General features: G+C 41.2%; 1 protein-coding gene across 1 annotated transcript in view; it reads left to right on the plus strand.

Annotated features, from left to right (window-relative positions):
• The window catches only part of gbe1a (glucan (1,4-alpha-), branching enzyme 1a), a 183,974-nt gene extending 178,091 nt beyond the window's left edge, over nt 1–5,883 (plus strand). Inside the window, exon 16 of the mRNA XM_065004992.1 lies at nt 5,149–5,883. Coding sequence (XP_064861064.1) covers nt 5,149–5,211 — 63 coding nt within the window. The 3' untranslated portion in view covers nt 5,212–5,883. The remainder of the gene's footprint in view (nt 1–5,148) is intronic.
• Nucleotides 5,884–19,214: the final 13,331 nt, after the last annotated feature.

A 19,214-nucleotide genomic window follows, 5' to 3' on the forward strand; every position in this document is an offset into this window, starting at 1 on the left:
TTGAGTCAAAACAACTTCTGATTCCAGGAGGACCATGAGCTGTTGTTATTGATAAGGTGTCTGATTCATAATTTTCACCTCGAATAGAAGTAGAGGGACTTTTGTCAGCGGTTGCTTGTTGTGAGAGCTGAGGGAACTTTATGCACTTGGCCAGATGATTCTGCATCTTTGTTGCATTCTTCACATATGATTTGGCACAGTATTTGCAAATGTACACAGCTTTTCATTCTACATTAGCTGCAGTGAAATGTCTCCACACATCAGATAGTGCCCGTGGCATTTTCCTGTAAAGATTTGAAAACAACAAATACAATTCCACGTACAGATAAATATTTAAGCAGTTAGATTAAACAACTCCTTTGTAAGATAAATGTTTTTAAATAAAACATGTATGGAAACAGGTGAATCAACACTCCTCAGCAGGCTCAACCATACTAAAACACAACATGGTATTTTAAATAAAACATGTATGGAAAATAAAGCATGTGAATCAACACTCAACCATCAGCAGGCTCAACCAACCATACTAAAACACAACATGGTATTTTAAATAAAGCATGTATGGAAACAGGTGAATCAACACTCCTCAGCAGGCTCAACCATACTAAAACACAACATGGTATTTTAAATAAAACATGTATGGAAACAGGTGAATCAACACTCCTCAGCAGGCTCAACCATACTAAAACACAACATGGTATTTTAAATAGAACATGTATGGAAACAGGTGAATCAACACTCCTCAGCAGGCTCAACCAAACTAAAACACAACATGGTATTTTAAATAAAACATGTATGGAAACTGGTGAATCAACACTCCTCAGCAGGCTCAACCATACTAAAACACAACATGGTATTTTAAATAAAGCATGTATGGAAACAGGTGAATCAACACTCCTCAGCAGGCTCAACCATACTAAAACACAACATGGTATTTTAAATAAAGCATGTATGGAAACAGGTGAATCAACACTCAGCAGGCTCAGCAGGCTCAACACAAACTAAAACACAACATGGTATTTTAAATAAAACATGTATGGAAACAGGTGAATCAACACTCCTCAGCAGGCTCAACCATACTAAAACACAACATGGTATTTTAAATAAAGCATGTATGGAAACAGGTGAATCAATACTCCTCAGCAGGCTCAACCAAACTAAAACACAACATGGTATTTTAAATAAAACATGTATGGAAACAGGTGAATCAACACTCAAGGCTCAACCATCCACAACATGGTATTTTAAATAAAACAGGGTGAATCATAAAACACAACATGGTATTTTACTAAAACACAACATGGTATTTTAAATAAAACATGTATGGAAACAGGTGAATCAACACTCCTCAGCAGGCTCAACCATACTAAAACACAACATGGTATTTTAAATAAAACATGTATGGAAACAGGTGAATCAACACTCCTCAGCAGGCTCAACCAAACTAAAACACAACATGGTAATAAAAACAAACGAGCAGAAATTGTTAACAAGTTAGAAATGATTTAAACACACTTTGCTGTAGGCTACTATTTACTAGTTAACAAAAAGTGAAAATGTCTCCACACATCAGATAGTGCCAAATATACAAATTCCATGTACAGATAAATAAACTCAGCAAAAAAAGAAAAGTCTTCTCAATGTCAACTGTGTTTATTTTCAGCAAACTTTACATGTATAAATATTTGTATGAACATAACATAAGATTTAACATCTGAGACATGAACTGAACAAGTTCCACAGACATGTGACTAACAGAATAATGGAATAATGTGTCCCTGGACAAAAGGGGGGTCAAAATCCAAATTAACAGGCAGTATCTGGTGTGGCCACCAGCTGCATTAAGTACTGCAGTGCATCTCCTCCTCATGGACTGCACCACATTTGCCAGTTCTTGCTGTGAGATGTTACCCCACTCTTTCACCGTGTCTTAACAGCTGACAGCATATTATAACTTGTTATAATATGGTCATAACCATGTCGTATGTCCTAATACCTGTCAAGTAAAGTGTTACTGAAATAATAATGCAAAAATATAGATATAGATAAACTCTCTTGATAAACTGTCTACAGTTTATAATGAGGTATTCTAACTCGGGTGAGCAAAACCTCGAGACTTCCTTAATATGAGATCACGCACCAGCTGTTGTCAACAGAGAAACACACCTCTTCCCCGTTAGTCTTATCCGAGGCTGCCACTCGGTCCTGACGATGCACAGAAAAGCCAGCGAGATGTATATTATTCATGTCCTTGTTCATCCACGACTCTGAGAAACAGGATATTACAGCTGTTCAGGTCTCATTGATGGGATCATCTCCAACGGAGCTCATCCAGTTTATTCTCCTGTGATTGTATGTTCGCCAATAGAAATGAGGGTAGAGGTAGTTTATTTACTCATGGACGTAGTCTGGTCGTCTGGCCAATGTAGTCTGGTAGTCTGGTCAATGTAGTCTGGTAGTCTGGCCAACGTAGTCTGGTCGTCTGGCCAACGTAGTCTGGTAGTCTGGTCAATGTAGTCTGGTAGTCTAGCCAACGTAGTCTGGTAGTCTGGCCAACGTAGTCTGGTAGTCTGGCCAACGTAGTCTGGTAGTCTGGCCAACGTAGTCTGGTAGTCTGGTCAACGTAGTCTGGTGGTCTGGTAGTCTGGTCAACGTAGTCTGGTAGTCTGGTCAATGTAGTCTGGTAGTCTGGTCAATGTAGTCTGGTAGTCTGGTAGTCTGGCCAATGTAGTCTGGTAGTCTGGTCAATGTAGTCTGGTAGTCTGGTCAATGTAGTCTGGTAGTCTGGTAGTCTGGTCAACGTAGCCTGGTAGTCTGGTAGTCTGGTAGTCTGGTCAACGTAGTCTGGTAGTCTGGACAACGTAGTCTGGTAGTCTGGACAACGTAGTCTGGTAGTCTGGCCAACGTAGTCTGGTAGTCTGGCCAACGTAGTCTGGTAGTCTGGTCAACGTAGTCTGGTGGTCTGGTAGTCTGGCCAACGTAGTCTGGTAGTCTGGTCAACGTAGTCTGGTAGTCTGGTCAATGTAGTCTGGGAGTCTGGTCAACGTAGTCTGGTAGTCTGGTAGTCTGGTCAATGTAGTCTGGTCAATGTAGTCTGGTAGTCTGGTCAACGTAGCCTGGTAGTCTGGTCAACGTAGTCTGGTAGTCTGGACAACGTAGTCTGGTAGTCTGGCCAATGTAGTCTGGTAGTCTGGCCAACGTAGTCTGGTAGTCTGGCCAACGTAGTCTGGTAGTCTGGTCAACGTAGTCTGGTGGTCTGGTAGTCTGGCCAACGTAGTCTGGTAGTCTGGTCAACGTAGTCTGGTAGTCTGGTCAATGTAGTCTGGTAGTCTGGTCAACGTAGTCTGGTAGTCTGGTCAATGTAGTCTGGTCAATGTAGTCTGGTAGTCTGGTAGTCTGGTCAATGTAGTCTGGTAGTCTGGCCAATGTAGTCTGGTAGTCTGGCCAATGTAGTCTGGTAGTCTGGTCAATGTAGTCTGGTAGTCTGGTCAATGTAGTCTGGTAGTCTGGTCAACGTAGTCTGGTAGTCTGGTCAACGTAGTCTGGTAGTCTGGTCAACGTAGTCTGGTAGTCTGGTCAATGTAGTCTGGTAGTCTGATCAACGTAGTCTGGTAGCCTGGTCAACGTAGTCTGGCCAATGTAGTCTGGTAGTCTGGTCAACGTAGTCTGGTAGTCTGGTCAATGTAGTCTGGTAGTCTGGCCAACGTAGTCTGGTAGTCTGGCCAACGTAGTCTGGTAGTCTGGTCAACGTAGTCTGGTGGTCTGGTAGTCTGGCCAACGTAGTCTGGTAGTCTGGTCAACGTAGTCTGGTAGTCTGGTCAATGTAGTCTGGTAGTCTGGTCAACGTAGTCTGGTAGTCTGGTAGTCTGGTCAATGTAGTCTGGTAGTCTGGTAGTCTGGTCAATGTAGTCTGGTAGTCTGGCCAATGTAGTCTGGTAGTCTGGCCAATGTAGTCTGGTAGTCTGGTCAATGTAGTCTGGTAGTCTGGTCAATGTAGTCTGGTAGTCTGGTCAACGTAGTCTGGTAGTCTGGTCAACGTAGTCTGGTAGTCTGGTCAACGTAGTCTGGTAGTCTGGTCAATGTAGTCTGGTAGTCTGATCAACGTAGTCTGGTAGCCTGGTCAACGTAGTCTGGCCAATGTAGTCTGGTAGTCTGGTCAACGTAGTCTGGTAGTCTGGTCAATGTAGTCTGGTAAATGTAGTCTGGTAGTCTGGTCAACGTAGTCTGGTAGTCTGGCCAATGTAGTCTGGTCAATGTAGTCTGGTGGTCTGGTCAATGTAGTCTGGTCAATGTAGTCTGGTAGTCTGGTCAATGTAGTCTGGTAGTCTGGTCAATGTAGTCTGGTAGTCTGGTAGTCTGGTCAACGTAGTCTGGCCAACATAGTCTGGTGGTCTGGTCAACGTAGTCTGGTCAACGTAGTCTGGCCAATGTGGTCTGTGGGGATGTGGAGAGGATGGGGAGTAGAGGAGAGTGGGGATGGAGAAGAGAGTAGGGATGGAGAGGATGGGGAGTAGAGGAGAGTGGGGATGGAGAGGATGGGGAGTAGAGGAGAGTGGGGATGGAGAAGAGAGTAGGGATGGAGAGGATGGGGAGTAGAGGAGAGTGGGGATGGAGAAGAGAGGGGGGTGTGGAGGTGTTCAGTCCCAGACAGTGGGCTGTTCCCCTTCCCTGCATGGTGTGTGTGTGTGTGTGTGTGTGTGTGTGTGTGTGAGTTGATTGTTAATGGTTGTCAGGCCCTTTTCCTCTGGTGATCCCCAGGAACGGTTCCACTGTGGAATCTTGGATGAGTGATCAACAATGTATTACAGAGCTCCTAACAGCACAGTATGATTTTCTTCTCCTCCTCCTCTCTCTCTCTCTCTCTCTCTCTCTCTGTGTCTCTCTCTCTCTGTGTCTCTCTCTCTGTGTCTCTCTCTCTCTCTGTGTCTCTCTCTCTGTGTCTCTCTCTCTGTGTCTCTCTCTCTGTCTGTCTCTCTCTCTCTCTCTCTCTCTCTCTCTCTGTCTCTCTCTCTCTCTGTGTCTCTCTCTCTCTCTCTCTCTCTCTCTCTCTGTCCTGTCTCTCTCTCTCTGTCTGTCTCTCTGTCTCTCTCTGTCTCTCTCTCTCTCTCTCTCTCTCTGTCTCTCTCTCTCTCTGTCCCTCTCTCTCAGATCTACATTCCCTGCCGGACAGCGCTGGTTCTGGCCAATGAGGAGCTAGATTACTGTTACTAAGAAAGAGGGGTTGCCGGCTCCTGGTCGTTGGATGTGTCCCGTAATAACCTGATACCACCAGAGGGGAGAGGATGTCGATCAGAAAGACCTACTGTACACACACACACACACACACACACACTGAATCATTGTGTTGCATGTTCAGCTAGTCTAGATCTAAATAGTTTGGAGAGGCACCGGCTGACTTTTTCACTGCAGTTTAATAGACCTCGTCTTCCACACACAGAAAGTCAAGGCCATTTTAGTCATATTTCTGATATTAGTTTTACACAAGTTGACTTCAGCCTTATGAGTAGAAGAAACGGAGTCAGATTTATGTTCCAGACTTCCTTCCATGTGTTAGTTTATAATACACTTTTTATTGTGTTTCGAACGCTGTTTGTGCTGTTTGTGCGGTAGAAACACTATGGGATCTGTCTCAATGGCACCCGATTCCCTTCTAATGGGGATTCCGGTCAACTGTAGAGCGCTATGTAGAGACACACGGAGGTATTTGTGCCCCTTTTTTTGTTTAATTGTCTATTAGTTTACTGTTTTAGAAGGAGGACACAGAAACGCAGCTGTCAAAACAGTGTTTAGGGTAATAATCTGTTACTGTATTGTGAATGTGAATGTCTTAACGGTATATTACGTCAGACTGGGAATTTAAATAAAATATAACTTGTACTGTGATAGATGAATAAGGATGTCTCTTTCTGATTCTTTACTGGTGATAATATCAGAGCAGGAAGTACACTTCATTTAAACTGATATCAGAGCAGGAAGTACACTATTCATTTAAACTGATATCAGAACAGGAAGTACACTATTCATTTGAACTGATATCAGAACAGGAAGTACACTGTTCATTTAAACTGATATCAGAACAGGAAGTACACTATTCATTTAAACTGATATCAGAACAGGAAGTACACTATTCATTTAAACTGATATCAGAACAGGAAGTACACTATTCATTTAAACTGATAATCAGAACAGGAAGTACACTATTCATTTAAACTGATATCAGAGCAGGAAGTACACTTCATTTAAACTGATATCAGAACAGGAAGTACACTTCATTTAAACTGATATCAGAGCAGGAAGTACACTTCATTTAAACTGATATCAGAACAGGAAGTACACTATTCATTTAAACTGATATCAGAGCAGGAAGTACACTATTAATTTAAACTGATATCAGAGCAGGAAGTACACTATTCATTTAAACTGATATCAGAACAGGAAGTACACTGTTCATTTAAACTGATATCAGAACAGGAAGTACACTGTTCATTTAAACTGATATCAGAACAGGAAGTACACTATTCATTTAAACTGATATCAGAACAGGAAGTACACTATTCATTTAAACTGATATCAGAGCAGGAAGTACACTATTCATTTAAACTGATATCAGAACAGGAAGTACACTATTCATTTGAACTGATATCAGAGCAGGAAGTACACTTCATTTAAACTGATATCAGAGCAGGAAGTACACTATTCATTTAAACTGATATCAGAACAGGAAGTACACTGTTCATTTAAACTGATATCAGAACAGGAAGTACACTATTCATTTGAACTGATATCAGAACAGGAAGTACACTGTTCATTTAAACTGATATCAGAACAGGAAGTACACTATTCATTTAAACTGATATCAGAACAGGAAGTACACTATTCATTTAAACTGATATCAGAACAGGAAGTACACTATTCATTTAAACTGATAATCAGAACAGGAAGTACACTATTCATTTAAACTGATATCAGAGCAGGAAGTACACTTCATTTAAACTGATATCAGAGCAGGAAGTACACTTCATTTAAACTGATATCAGAACAGGAAGTACACTATTCATTTAAACTGATATCAGAGCAGGAAGTACACTATTAATTTAAACTGATATCAGAGCAGGAAGTACACTATTCATTTAAACTGATATCAGAACAGGAAGTACACTGTTCATTTAAACTGATATCAGAACAGGAAGTACACTATTCATTTAAACTGATATCAGAACAGGAAGTACACTATTCATTTAAACTGATATCAGAACAGGAAGTACACTATTCATTTAAACTGATATCAGAGCAGGAAGTACACTATTCATTTAAACTGATATCAGAACAGGAAGTACACTATTCATTTAAACTGATATCAGAGCAGGAAGTACACTTCATTTAAACTGATATCAGAACAGGAAGTACACTATTTAAACTGCAACAGCGTTCAGGTCCTGAAAGATGCAGGTATAAGGGCTGGATTACTTGACAGAGAGAACTTGTTGCGAAGGGGTGAGCCTCGTGATACATCGGAGAGAGTGTATTTTGTTACAAGATACACCACTGAAGCAGAGAACATTAAAATAATCATTAAAAATAATTGGGGAATCATCCAAAGTGATACGCTACTCCACCAAATCTTTCCTAAAGCCACCAGTCATAAGCTTTAACAGATGTCCTACCCTTTAAGAGATGTCCTACCCTTTAACATATGTCCTACCCTTTAACAGATGTCCTACCCTTTAAGAGATGTCCTACCCTTTAACAGATGTCCTACCCTTTAACAGATGTCCTACCCTTTAAGAGATGTCCTACCCTTTAAGAGATGTCCTACCCTTTAAGAGATGTCCTACCCTTTAACAGATGTCCTACCCTTTAAGAGATGTCCTACCCTTTAACAGATGTCCTACCCTTTAAGAGATGTCCTACCCTTTAACAGATGTACTACCCTTTAAGAGATGTCCTACCCTTTAACAGATGTCCTACCCTTTAAGAGATGTCCTACCCTTTAACAGATGTACTACCCTTTAAGAGATGTCCTACCTTTTAACAGATGTCCTACCCTTTAACAGATGTCCTACCCTTTAAGAGATGTCCTACCCTTTAACAGATGTCCTACCCTTTAACAGATGTCCTACCCTTTAACAGATGTCCTACCCTTTAACAGATGTCCTACCCTTTAAGAGATGTCATACCCTTTAACAGATGTCCTACCCTTTAAGAGATGTCCTACCCTTTAACAGATGTCCTACCCTTTAAGAGATGTCCTACCCTTTAAGAGATGTCCTACCCTTTAAGAGATGTCCTACCCTTTAAGAGATGTCCTACCCTTTAAGAGATGTTCTACCCTTTAAGAGATGTCCTACCCTTTAAGAGATGTCCTACCCTTTAAGAGATGTCCTACCCGTTAAGAGATGTCCTACCCTTTAAGAGATGTCCTACCCTTTAAGAGATGTCCTACCCTTTAAGAGAGGTCTGACCCTTCAAGAGATGTCCGACCCTAAATTACAAATTAGTCCACAGTTATCTTCCGGGTGACTCTCAAAAAACTTGGCTGGACCACAAACCCAGGGGCTCTTTTAAATGTAAATATTACAACCATTGCAGAAATATTGCACAGAAAAAGGTATTTTATTGACACAGCTTCTAAAATGGAGTATTACGTCAAAACCACTCATGTCATCTATAGATTGGAATGTCCACAGTGCAAGGTGTTCTACATTGGAATGTCCACAGTGGAAGGTGTTCTACATTGGAATGTCCACAGTGCAAGGTGTTCTACATTGGAATGTCCACAGTGCAAGGTGTTCTACATTGGATGGACAAAGAGGTGCCTTCAAGACCGCTTAGCGAACACAAGTACACCATACGGGTAGGTAATGAAGACTACCCCATGGCAAGGCTCTACAAGTCCCTACACCATGGCAACCCTGCCTCCCTACAAGCTATGGGTATTGATCATATTCCGGCCTCTATTAGAAAAGGGGACCGTCTTAACCAGTTAAACCAAAAAGAGAGTTGGAATAGTGGACTATGGAATATATTGCTTTCTTATTCTTGACTCTTCTCCCAGTCATAGTTAAGGTTAGAACTACCTTTCGAAGTGTTCTGATACTTCTAGTTTGGGAGTTGTATCTTTATGATAACATTGCTACAGTATTTCACTTTTTATTGTGTATCGTATTGCTTACTAGGTGTTGTCCAATCAATTTTATAACCACTCCCTCTTCTAATTAGGGCTAATTGGAAAAGCTGTATCGTATTATTTCTTTGTACTCCCTAACGAAGGCCATGCAGCTGAAACGCGTCTGATTTTTTAAACGTTGTTTCTATTGGACATGCCATACAAATAAAGGCATTTTAATTAATTAAATGAAGAGTGCCTTGGTCCTCCTTTCTTTTTGATGTATATTTTCTTTAATTTACAAAAAAACTAACATTTTATTAATAATATATTTAATATGGGTTGTTAATCAGTCTTCCTCAAATGAAGGGGATGATGAAGCAATCTTTGCAAGAGGGAGGGAATCTGATTTCATTGGTCCTTTTATTCAGGGTAAGTACAGAGTTAGCCGTAAGTTAGCCTGCCCCGAAGGAGGTTATTTCTGAAGAATTCCATAGCAATTTACCTGGCTAAAAGGTGAGTCACTTTCATATGACCAGTTTTCCCGAGTTGAACTCAGAGTTGACCGAAGTTACCTCACTAACTCAAGCCTGCTTCGAAGGATATCCCTCAGGTTGTCTGGGATCTGGGATGATGGTCTTGATGATGTGAGCCAGGTATTACAGACTGGGACAGGGAGAGGTTTAAACCTTCAGTGAAGACACTTGCCAGCTGGTCAGCGCATGCTCTGAGTACACGTCCCTGCGGCCTTGTGAATGTTGACCTGTTTAAAGGCATAACTCACATCGGCTACAGAGAGCGAGATAACAGTCGTCTGGAACAGCTGGTGCGCTCATGCATGGTTTCAGTGTTGCTTGCCTCTAAGCGTACATAGAAGGAATTTCGCTTGTCTGTTAGAATCTGGGTTTCCCTTTGTAGTCCGTGATAGTTTGCCACGTTCGTAAGAGTAGGGGTGTTGACCCCGGTGTCCTGGCTAAATTCTCAAGCTGTCCCTCATACCATCACGGTCACCTAGTCATCCCCAGCTTTACAATTGGCTCATTCATCCCCTTCCTCCTCTCCCCTGTAACTATTCCCCAGGTCGTTGCTGTAAATGAGAACGTCTCAGTCGACCGACCTGGTAAAATAAATACAAATAAACTAAATATTCCACGAGCGTCAGAACCGGCGTAGATTCAACGTCCTGTTTTGACTGTTTGATGGCGGAGATTATAGGGGATTTTCGTTATGCGTCCGGATTAGTGTCCTGCTCCTTGAAAGCAGTAGCTCTAGCCTGTAGCTCAGTGTGGATGTTACCTGTAATCCATGGCTTCTGGTTGGCACTTGCCCCCCCAATCCCTCTTCCTCAAAACCTGTAAATATTGGGCTTGTTGAAGATGACGACGTCATCCCCAGTGACCGTACATACAGTGTCTTCGGAAACTAGTCTGACCCCTTGACTTTTTCTACAATTTGTTACTTTACAGCCTTATTCTAAAAAATTTTTTTTTTTAAACGTCAGCAATCTACACACAATGTCCCATAATGACAAAGTGAAAACAGGTTTTTAGAATAAAACATTTAAAAAACATACCTTATTTACATAAGTATTCAGGTCCTTTGCTTTAAGACTCGAAATGAGCTCAGGTGTATCCTGTTTCCATTTATCATCTTTGAGATGTTTCTACAACTTGATTGGAGTCCACCTGTGGGAAATTCAATTGATTGGACGTGATTTGAAAAGTATTGAGTAAAGGGTCTGAATTAGAAATGAGCAAAAATGTATAAAAACCAGTTTTTGCTTTGTCATTATGGGGTATTATGATGTCATTGAGGTTTTGTGATGTCATTATGGGGTATTGTGTGTAGATTAATGAGGGGGGGGGAACTATTTCATCAATTTTAGGATAAGGCTGTAATGTAACAAAATGTGGAAAAATTCAAGGGGTCTGAGTACTTTCCGAAGTCACTGTATGTACTGGGGATGACGTTGTCGTCTTCAACAAGCCCAATATTTACAGGTTTTGAGGAAGAGGGATTGGGGGGAGCAAGTGTTTTAAATTGTGCAGTATTTAGCTATTATAATGTTAGGTTGTTATTTTTCAGAGTAAATAACCCACGGACACTAGAGAAGCTTTAACCAAGTTTATTCATCCCAAAGGTTCTGTACAGCTGAAAACAGCTAAAGATTTCAGACGTCACAGTTTATATACATCCTACTTAAGACACTCCCCTTTCTCTCCAATCCTTACATTGTATGGCTCCACAGGAAGCTAATAAAGAGGGTAACAGGATTCCAAACATTTATTACTCTCAAGAGAATCTGTCCTCAACTCTTGATCTCAACCCCTCCTTCCCCTAATACCCAGATGTCCATCTGTCTCCCCAGTATCAACACATCGCTCTCCTCTCCTCCTCACCTCAACCCCTCCTTCCCCTAATACCCAGATGTCCATCTGTCTCCCCCATGTATCAACACATCGCTCTCCTGACCTCAACCCCTCCTTCACCTAATACCCAGATGTCCATCTGTCTCCCCCATGTATCAACACATCGCTCTCCTGACCTCAACCCCTCCTTCCCCTAATACCCAGATGTCCATCTGTCTCCCCCATGTATCAACACATCGCTCTCCTGACCTCAACCCCTCCTTCCCCTAATACCCAGATGTCCATCTGTCTCCCCAGTATCAACACATCGCTCTCCTGACCTCAACCCCTCCTTCCCCTAATACCCAGATGTCCATCTGTCTCCCCAGTATCAACACATCGCTCTCCTCTCCTCCTGACCTCAACCCCTCCTTCCCCTAATACCCAGATGTCCATCTGTCTCCCCAGTATCAACACATCGCTCTCCTCTCCTCCTGACCTCAACCCCTCCTTCCCCTAATACCCAGATGTCCATCTGTCTCCCCCATGTATCAACACATCGCTCTCCTCTCCTCCTGACCTCAACCCCTCCTTCCCCTAATACCCAGATGTCCATCTGTATCAACACATCGCTGTCCTCACCTCCTGACCTCAACCCCTCCTTCCCCTAATCCACAGATGTCCATCTGTCTCCCCCATGTATCAACACATCACTCTCCTCTCCTCCTGACCTCAACCCCTCCTTCACCTAATACCCAGATGTCCATCTGTCTCCCCCATGTATCAACACATCACTCTCCTCTCCTCCTGACCTCAACCCCTCCTTCACCTAATACCCAGATGTCCATCTGTCTCCCCCATGTATCAACACATCGCTCTCCTGACCTCAACCCCTCCTTCCCCTAATACCCAGATGTCCATCTGTCTCCCCCATGTATCAACACATCGCTCTCCTCCTGACCTCAACCCCTCCTTCCCCTAATACCCAGATGTCCATCTGTCTCCCCCATGTATCAACACATCACTCTCCTCTCCTCCTGACCTCAACCCCTCCTTCACCTAATCCACAGATGTCCATCTGTCTCCCCCATGTATCAACACATCACTCTCCTCTCCTCCTGACCTCAACCCCTCCTTCCCCTAATACCCAGATGTCCATCTGTATCAACACATCGCTGTCCTCACCTCCTGACCTCAACCCCTCCTTCACCTAATACCCAGATGTCCATCTGTATCAACACATCGCTCTCCTCTCCTCCTGACCTCAACCCCTCCTTCACCTAATACCCAGATGTCCATCTGTCTCCCCAGTATCAACACATCTCTGTCCTCTCCTCCTCACCTCAACCCCTCCTTCCCCTAATACCCAGATGTCCATCTGTCTCCCCCATGTATCAACACATCGCTCTCCTGACCTCAACCCCTCCTTCCCCTAATACCCAGATGTCCATCTGTCTCCCCCATGTATCAACACATCGCTCTCCTGACCTCAACCCCTCCTTCCCCTAATACCCAGATGTCCATCTGTCTCCCCCATGTATCAACACATCGCTCTCCTCCTGACCTCAACCCCTCCTTCCCCTAATACCCAGATGTCCATCTGTCTCCCCCATGTATCAACACATTGCTCTCCTCTCCTCCTGACCTCAACCCCTCCTTCCCCTAATACCCAGATGTCCATCTGTCTCCCCAGTATCAACACATCGCTCTCCTCTCCTCCTGACCTCAACCCCTCCTTCCCCTAATACCCAGATGTCCATCTGTCTCCCCAGTATCAACACATCGCTCTCCTCTCCTCCTGACCTCAACCCCTCTTTCCCCTAATACCCAGATGTCCATCTGTCTCCCCAGTATCAACACATCGCTCTCCTGACCTCAACCCCTCCTTCCCCTAATACCCAGATGTCCATCTGTCTCCCCAGTATCAACACATCGCTCTCCTCTCCTCCTGACCTCAACCCCTCCTTCCCCTAATACCCAGATGTCCATCTGTCTCCCCAGTATCAACACATCGCTCTCCTCTCCTCCTGACCTCAACCCCTCCTTCCCCTAATACCCAGATGTCCATCTGTCTCCCCCATGTATCAACACATCGCTCTCCTCTCCTCCTGACCTCAACCCCTCCTTCCCCTAATACCCAGATGTCCATCTGTATCAACACATCGCTGTCCTCACCTCCTGACCTCAACCCCTCCTTCCCCTAATCCACAGATGTCCATCTGTCTCCCCATGTATCAACACATCACTCTCCTCTCCTCCTGACCTCAACCCCTCCTTCCCCTAATACCCAGATGTCCATCTGTATCAACACATCGCTGTCCTCACCTCCTGACCTCAACCCCTCCTTCACCTAATACCCAGATGTCCATCTGTATCAACACATCGCTCTCCTCTCCTCCTGACCTCAACCCCTCCTTCACCTAATACCCAGATGTCCATCTGTCTCCCCAGTATCAACACATCTCTGTCCTCTCCTCCTCACCTCAACCCCTCCTTCCCCTAATACCCAGATGTCCATCTGTCTCCCCCATGTATCAACACATCGCTCTCCTGACCTCAACCCCTCCTTCCCCTAATACCCAGATGTCCATCTGTCTCCCCCATGTATCAACACATCGCTCTCCTGACCTCAACCCCTCCTTCCCCTAATACCCAGATGTCCATCTGTCTCCCCCATGTATCAACACATCGCTCTCCTCTCCTCCATCAAACACATTCCAAAGCCTTCTGGCTTTCTTCAGAGAACCATTCTAACAGAACACCCAGTCTGTTTCATTTCCAATCATTCATTTACCCTCTCAATGTTCAAAGTTTAGCCGATTCCAACAATAGTAAGAGTCTGGTAGCAACAGCTGTGGTGTATGTGTGTGCGGTATGCGACCTCATTCTCCGATATCGACTGCCTTGACAGTAAGGTCGTGACCAGCTCGTGGCTGGTGCGTGGGGGCCTTCCTCAGACACAGCTTAAAGTAGATGACCTGGATAGGTGGGAACACAGGCCCAGTGATTTATTAGACCGTCTTCACCATCCGCTGGTTAATGAACCCTTCATAAGGTCTATAGTTTACAGTAGTATAAACCCTTCATAAGGCCTATAGTTTACAGTAGTATAAACCCTTCATAAGGCCTATAGTTTACAGTAGTATAAACCCTTCATAAGGCCTATAGTTTACAGTAGTATAAACCCTTCATAAGGCCTATAGTTTACAGTAGTATAAACCCTTCATAAGGCCTATAGTTTACAGTAGTATGAACCCTTCATAAGGTCTATAGTTTACAGTAGTATGAACCCTTCATAAGGTCTATAGTTTACAGTAGTATGAACCCTTCATAAGGCCTATAGTTTACAGTAGTATGAACCCTTCATAAGGCCTTTAGTTTACAGTAGTATAAACCCTTCATAAGGTCTATAGTTTACAGTAGTATAAACCCTTCATAAGGCCTATAGTTTACAGTAGTATAAACCCTTCATAAGGTCTATAGTTTACAGTAGTATAAACCCTTCATAAGGTCTATAGTTTACAGTAGTATAAACCCTTCATAAGGCCTATAGTTTACAGTAGTATAAACCCTTCATAAGGCCTATAGTTTACAGTAGTATAAACCCTTCATAAGGCCTTTAGTTTACAGTAGTATAAACCCTTCATAAGGTCTATAGTTTACAGTAGTATAAACCCTTCATAAGGTCTATAGTTTACAGTAGTATGAACCCTTCATAAGGCCTATAGTTTACAGTAGTATAAACCCTTCATAAGGTCTATAGTTTACAGTAGTATGAACCCTTCATAAGGTCTATAGTTTACAGTAGTATGAACCCTTCATAAGGTCTATAGTTTACAGTAGTATGAACCCTTCATAAGGTCTATAGTTTACAGTAGTATGAACCCTTCATAAGGTCTATAGTTTACAGTAGTATGAACCCTTCATAAGGTCTATAGTTTACAGTAGTATAAACCCTTCGTAAGGTCTATAGTTTACAGTAGTATAAACCCTTCATAAGGCCTATAGTTTACAGTAGTATAAACCCTTCATAAGGTCTATAGTTTACAGTAGTATAAACCCTTCATAAGGCCTATAGTTTACAGTAGTATAAACCCTTCATAAGGTCTATAGTTTACAGTAGTATAAACCCTTCATAAGGCCTTTAGTTTACAGTAGTATAAACCCTTCATAAGGTCTATAGTTTACAGTAGTATAAACCCTTCATAAGGCCTATAGTTTACAGTAGTATAAACCCTTCATAAGGTCTATAGTTTACAGTAGTATAAACCCTTCATAAGGTCTATAGTTTACAGTAGTATAAACCCTTCATAAGGTCTATAGTTTACAGTAGTATGAACCCTTCATAAGGTCTATAGTTTACAGTAGTATGAACCCTTCATAAGGTCTATAGTTTACAGTAGTATGAACCCTTCATAAGGTCTATAGTTTACAGTAGTATGAACCCTTCATAAGGCCTATAGTTTACAGTAGTATGAACCCTTCATAAGGTCTATAGTTTACAGTAGTATGAACCCTTCATAAGGTCTATAGTTTACAGTAGTATGAACCCTTCATAAGGCCTATAGTTTACAGTAGTATAAACCCTTCGTAAGGTCTATAGTTTACAGTAGTATGAACCCTTCATAAGGCCTATAGTTTACAGTAGTATAAACCCTTCATAAGGTCTATAGTTTACAGTAGTATAAACCCTTCATAAGTCCTATAGTTTACAGTAGTATGAACCCTTCATAAGGCCTTTAGTTTACAGTAGTATAAACCCTTCATAAGGTCTATAGTTTACAGTAGTATAAACCCTTCATAAGGCCTATAGTTTACAGTAGTATAAACCCTTCATAAGGTCTATAGTTTACAGTAGTATAAACCCTTCATAAGGTCTATAGTTTACAGTAGTATAAACCCTTCATAAGGCCTATAGTTTACAGTAGTATAAACCCTTCATAAGGCCTATAGTTTACAGTAGTATAAACCCTTCATAAGGCCTTTAGTTTACAGTAGTATAAACCCTTCATAAGGTCTATAGTTTACAGTAGTATAAACCCTTCATAAGGTCTATAGTTTACAGTAGTATGAACCCTTCATAAGGCCTATAGTTTACAGTAGTATAAACCCTTCATAAGGTCTATAGTTTACAGTAATATGAACCCTTCATAAGGTCTATAGTTTACAGTAGTATGAACCCTTCATAAGGTCTATAGTTTACAGTAGTATGAACCCTTCATAAGGTCTATAGTTTACAGTAGTATGAACCCTTCATAAGGTCTATAGTTTACAGTAGTATGAACCCTTCATAAGGTCTATAGTTTACAGTAGTATAAACCCTTCGTAAGGTCTATAGTTTACAGTAGTATAAACCCTTCATAAGGCCTATAGTTTACAGTAGTATAAACCCTTCATAAGGTCTATAGTTTACAGTAGTATAAACCCTTCATAAGGCCTATAGTTTACAGTAGTATAAACCCTTCATAAGGTCTATAGTTTACAGTAGTATAAACCCTTCATAAGGCCTTTAGTTTACAGTAGTATAAACCCTTCATAAGGTCTATAGTTTACAGTAGTATAAACCCTTCATAAGGCCTATAGTTTACAGTAGTATAAACCCTTCGTAAGGTCTGTAGTATGAACCCTTCATAAGGTCTATAGTTTACAGTAGTATAAACCCTTCATAAGGTCTATAGTTTACAGTAGTATAAACCCTTCATAAGGTCTATAGTTTACAGTAGTATGAACCCTTCATAAGGCCTATAGTTTACAGTAGTATAAACCCTTCATAAGGTCTATAGTTTACAGTAGTATAAACCCTTCATAAGGTCTATAGTTTACAGTAGTATGAACCCTTCATAAGGTCTATAGTTTACAGTAGTATGAACCCTTCATAAGGCCTATAGTTTACAGTAGTATGAACCCTTCATAAGGTCTATAGTTTACAGTAGTATAAACCCTTCATAAGGTCTATAGTTTACAGTAGTATAAACCCTTCATAAGGCCTATAGTTTACAGTAGTATAAACCCTTCATAAGGTCTATAGTTTACAGTAGTATAAACCCTTCATAAGGTCTATAGTTTACAGTAGTATAAACCCTTCATAAGGCCTATAGTTTACAGTAGTATAAACCCTTCATAAGGCCTATAGTTTACAGTAGTATGAACCCTTCGTAAGGCCTATAGTTTACAGTAGTATAAACCCTTCATAAGGCCTATAGTTTACAGTAGTATGAACCCTTCATAAGGCCTATAGTTTACAGTAGTATAAACCCTTCATAAGGTCTATAGTTTACAGTAGTATAAACCCTTCATAAGGTCTATAGTTTACAGTAGTATAAACCCTTCATAAGGTCTATAGTTTACAGTAGTATAAACCCTTCATAAGGCCTATAGTTTACAGTAGTATAAACCCTTCATAAGGCCTATAGTTTACAGTAGTATAAACCCTTCATAAGGTCTATAGTTTACAGTAGTATAAACCCTTCGTAAGGCCTATAGTTTACAGTAGTATAAACCCTTCATAAGGCCTATAGTTTACAGTAGTATAAACCCTTCATAAGGCCTATAGTTTACAGTAGTATAAACCCTTCATAAGGCCTATAGTTTACAGTAGTATGAACCCTTCATAAGGCCTATAGTTTACAGTAGTATAAACCCTTCATAAGGCCTATAGTTTACAGTAGTATAAACCCTTCATAAGGCCTATAGTTTACAGTAGTGTAAGGCCTATAGTTTACAGTAGTATAAACCCTTCATAAGGCCTATAGTTTACAGTAGTATAAACCCTTCATAAGGTCTATAGTTTACAGTAGTATAAACCCTTCATAAGGCCTTTAGTTTACAGTAGTATGAACCCTTCATAAGGCCTTTAGTTTACAGTAGTATAAACCCTTCATAAGGTCTATAGTTTACAGTAGTATAAACCCTTCATAAGGTCTATAGTTCACAGTAGTATAAACCCTTCATAAGGTCTATAGTTTACAGTAGTATAAACCCTTCATAAGGTCTATAGTTTACAGTAGTATAAACCCTTCATAAGGTCTATAGTTTACAGTAGTATAAACCCTTCATAAGGTCTATAGTTTACAGTAGTATAAACCCTTCATAAGGTCTATAGTTTACAGTAGTATAAACCCTTCATAAGGCCTATATATTTAGTTTACAGTAGTATAAACCCTTCATAAGGTCTATAGTTTACAGTAGTATAAACCCTTCATAAGGTCTATAGTTTACAGTAGTATAAACCCTTCATAAGGCCTATAGTTTACAGTAGTATAAACCCTTCGTAAGGTCTATAGTTTACAGTAGTATAAACCCTTCATAAGGCCTATATATTTAGTTTACAGTAGTATAAACCCTTCATAAGGTCTATAGTTTACAGTAGTATAAACCCTTCATAAGGCCTATATATTTAGTTTACAGTAGTATAAACCCTTCATAAGGTCTATAGTTTACAGTAGTATAAACCCTTCATAAGGCCTATATATTTAGTTTACAGTAGTATAAACCCTTCATAAGGCCTATAGTTTACAGTAGTATAAACCCTTCGTAAGGCCTATAGTTTACAGTAGTATAAACCCTTCGTAAGGTCTATAGTTTACAGTAGTATAAACCCTTCATAAGGCCTATATATTTAGTTTACAGTAGTATAAACCCTTCATAAGGCCTATAGTTTACAGTAGTATAAACCCTTCATAAGGCCTATATATTTAGTTTACAGTAGTATAAACCCTTCATAAGGCCTATAGTTTACAGTAGTATAAACCCTTCGTAAG

This window comes from Oncorhynchus nerka, linkage group LG19 (assembly GCF_034236695.1).
Source record: "Oncorhynchus nerka isolate Pitt River linkage group LG19, Oner_Uvic_2.0, whole genome shotgun sequence".
Lineage (NCBI taxonomy): Eukaryota > Metazoa > Chordata > Actinopteri > Salmoniformes > Salmonidae > Oncorhynchus > Oncorhynchus nerka.